General features: G+C 46.3%; 1 protein-coding gene across 1 annotated transcript; it reads left to right on the forward strand.

Moving 5' to 3' along the window:
• Positions 1–1635, forward strand: LOC128263043 (E3 ubiquitin-protein ligase KCMF1). The gene has a single exon (XM_052997697.1). The coding sequence runs from the start codon at positions 143–145 to the stop codon at positions 1193–1195; it is 1053 nt and encodes a 350-aa protein (XP_052853657.1). The 5' UTR covers positions 1–142; the 3' UTR covers positions 1196–1635.
• Positions 1636–2284: the final 649 nt, after the last annotated feature.

Raw genomic sequence — 2284 nt, forward strand, 5'->3', positions numbered from 1 at the left:
TCGAAAGTTAGGCATTCCCTTTGTGTGCCGTCGATATGTGTCATTATTTCGATTCGAATTGTAGAAATTCAAAACCTAATTGATCAGCTTTTCGATCAGTGTTTCAGTGCATGCGCTCGGAGGATCGGAGATAACCGGAGCGATGGCCAGCCGCCACATTTGCTGCGATGGCTGTCAGAGGCAGGACTTCCGGGGTCGCCGCTTCCGCTGCATGCGCTGCGTGAACTATGACCTTTGCAGCGACTGCTACGACCAGCGGATCGAGACGCAGGACCACCGCTGCGACCATCCCATGCAGCTGATCCTCGAGTCACAGGACGGACGACCGTTGCTCGGCGGCGATGTGCCAGACCTGGTGCACCTGTCCAATTGCTATAGCTGTCCGTACTGCAACCAATTGGGGCACTCGGCCAAGCGGCTCATAGAGCATGTGTGTGGCCAGCACCGGCTCGCCGATGCCTATGTGGTCTGTCCCATGTGCGCCGGCCTTCCGGCCATCCACTTGGTGGCCATTCGCAATCTGGCGCGCCACCTCCTGCTCAACCACATCGAGCACGCCAATCTCCTGGAGCCGGACACACCGCCTCTGCGCCGCATTTTGGTCCGGAATCGCATCCGCCGACGCCGTCTGTTGCAACAGCAGCAGGGGCAGCCACAGCCTCAGACAAGGGGCTTCGATATGATCCTGCAGCTGGGCCGAGTGTCGGGTCACTCCGATGTCCAGATGCCCACCATCGAACTCACTGGGGAGACCAACAAGCAGGAGGTTCGCCAAGCGCGCAGTCAGGTTATTATGGCACCACCAAAACGGCAACCCGAGAGGCATCTTCTGCTGCAGTGGATCGCCCAGCAGGAGATGAGGTGCCAGGAAACGGAAGCAACCGGAAGTCTGAGGCGGAGGCACGCCCTCTTCGTGGAGCACTTGCTGGCTTCCATGCTGTGCTGCGAGGAGCTTCAGCTGCCGGAGAAGGAGGCGGTAGCCGGAAGTGGGCGGGATAGGGAGCAGCACGGCCTGTCCAAGGTCATGTCGCTGATGTCCTTGCCCTGGACCAGAGCCTGGCAAGCCACCCAGCTGGTCGGTTCGCAGGGGGAGGGCAAGTCCCAGGAAGCCAGCAGGGATGGGACCGATCTGGGCGACGGGCGGGAACCTCAAACGGAGCAGGAAAAGGCCGACACGGAGGAGGCTATTGACTAGCTGCATCCTCCCAATTTTGTCTTTGTTTTGTTCTCAAATTTGTTGAACCCGGTATTAGGTTGTGTTTATAATTCAATGCAAAGACATCAAAATTGTTGTGTAATCCATCCGAATCCACCACTTTGTTGCTGTTGTTGATCTCCAAGTCCTCCACCTTGTTGCTTTTGCTGATCTTCAAACCCTCCAGGCGATTTTCCGTTGTAGAAGATCTGTAAGTACTTACCAAATTTTTCTTGGTGCTGAAAATGGGAACATTGGTACAGCTACAACTAAAAAACTAAAGAAACCCCTTGAAAGCCAATACTCAGATCTTAGGCCGACCGGAGCGCATTCACCCATCAAAGAGCGTTATTGGCCGTGGTCGCACAATACGAATAAATGGCAAATATATTGACGGCCCTGACAATATTCCTATCTTTGATTAATCCATATCGGTATTGAAAGTTGTTATTTTGAAAAGTAAACTGGCATTATTATTTTGTTTGCCAATCAGCAATTAAATTTTATCATAGCATGTGTGTCTGCCAAAAGCTAATGCTGATTTTGTCTTTGTATTTAGTTGGGAGCTTAAATTATACAACACCATGGTCAGATATATAAATATAAGTAGTAAAAATAAATATCTATCTATTTAATTAAAAATTGTTTATTTAATATTTAAAGTAAATATTCAATCACGTAATCAACGTAAGTTTTTATATTCAAAATAATTAAAAACCGCAATGGATGAAAATTAAATTGGAAAATTTTTTGATTGAGTACAAAATGTTTGAATTTACAACGTTTTTTAACCAGTGTACTTAATATAATTATGTTTGTATTCATATCGTCTATTAGTAGTGATTTTCAAATGAGATTAAAAAAGATTTAAGCTCATCGAGCAATTTATATTTCAAGGAATGATGGAATAAAAACTTTACATATCAAATAATCAAAGTGGAACTGAGAAGCCCCTTATCACAATTTTAATAAAGTAATAAGTCATTTCCAAGTACATCAGCCGATAAGAAAATTTATAACCTCTATAGGAAAGTATTAAGATTTGAACAAGAAGTCCATTAAGATATTCATATCAAGACAATATATAAA

This window comes from Drosophila gunungcola, unplaced genomic scaffold (assembly GCF_025200985.1).
Source record: "Drosophila gunungcola strain Sukarami unplaced genomic scaffold, Dgunungcola_SK_2 000001F, whole genome shotgun sequence".
Taxonomy (NCBI): Eukaryota; Metazoa; Arthropoda; class Insecta; order Diptera; family Drosophilidae; genus Drosophila; species Drosophila gunungcola.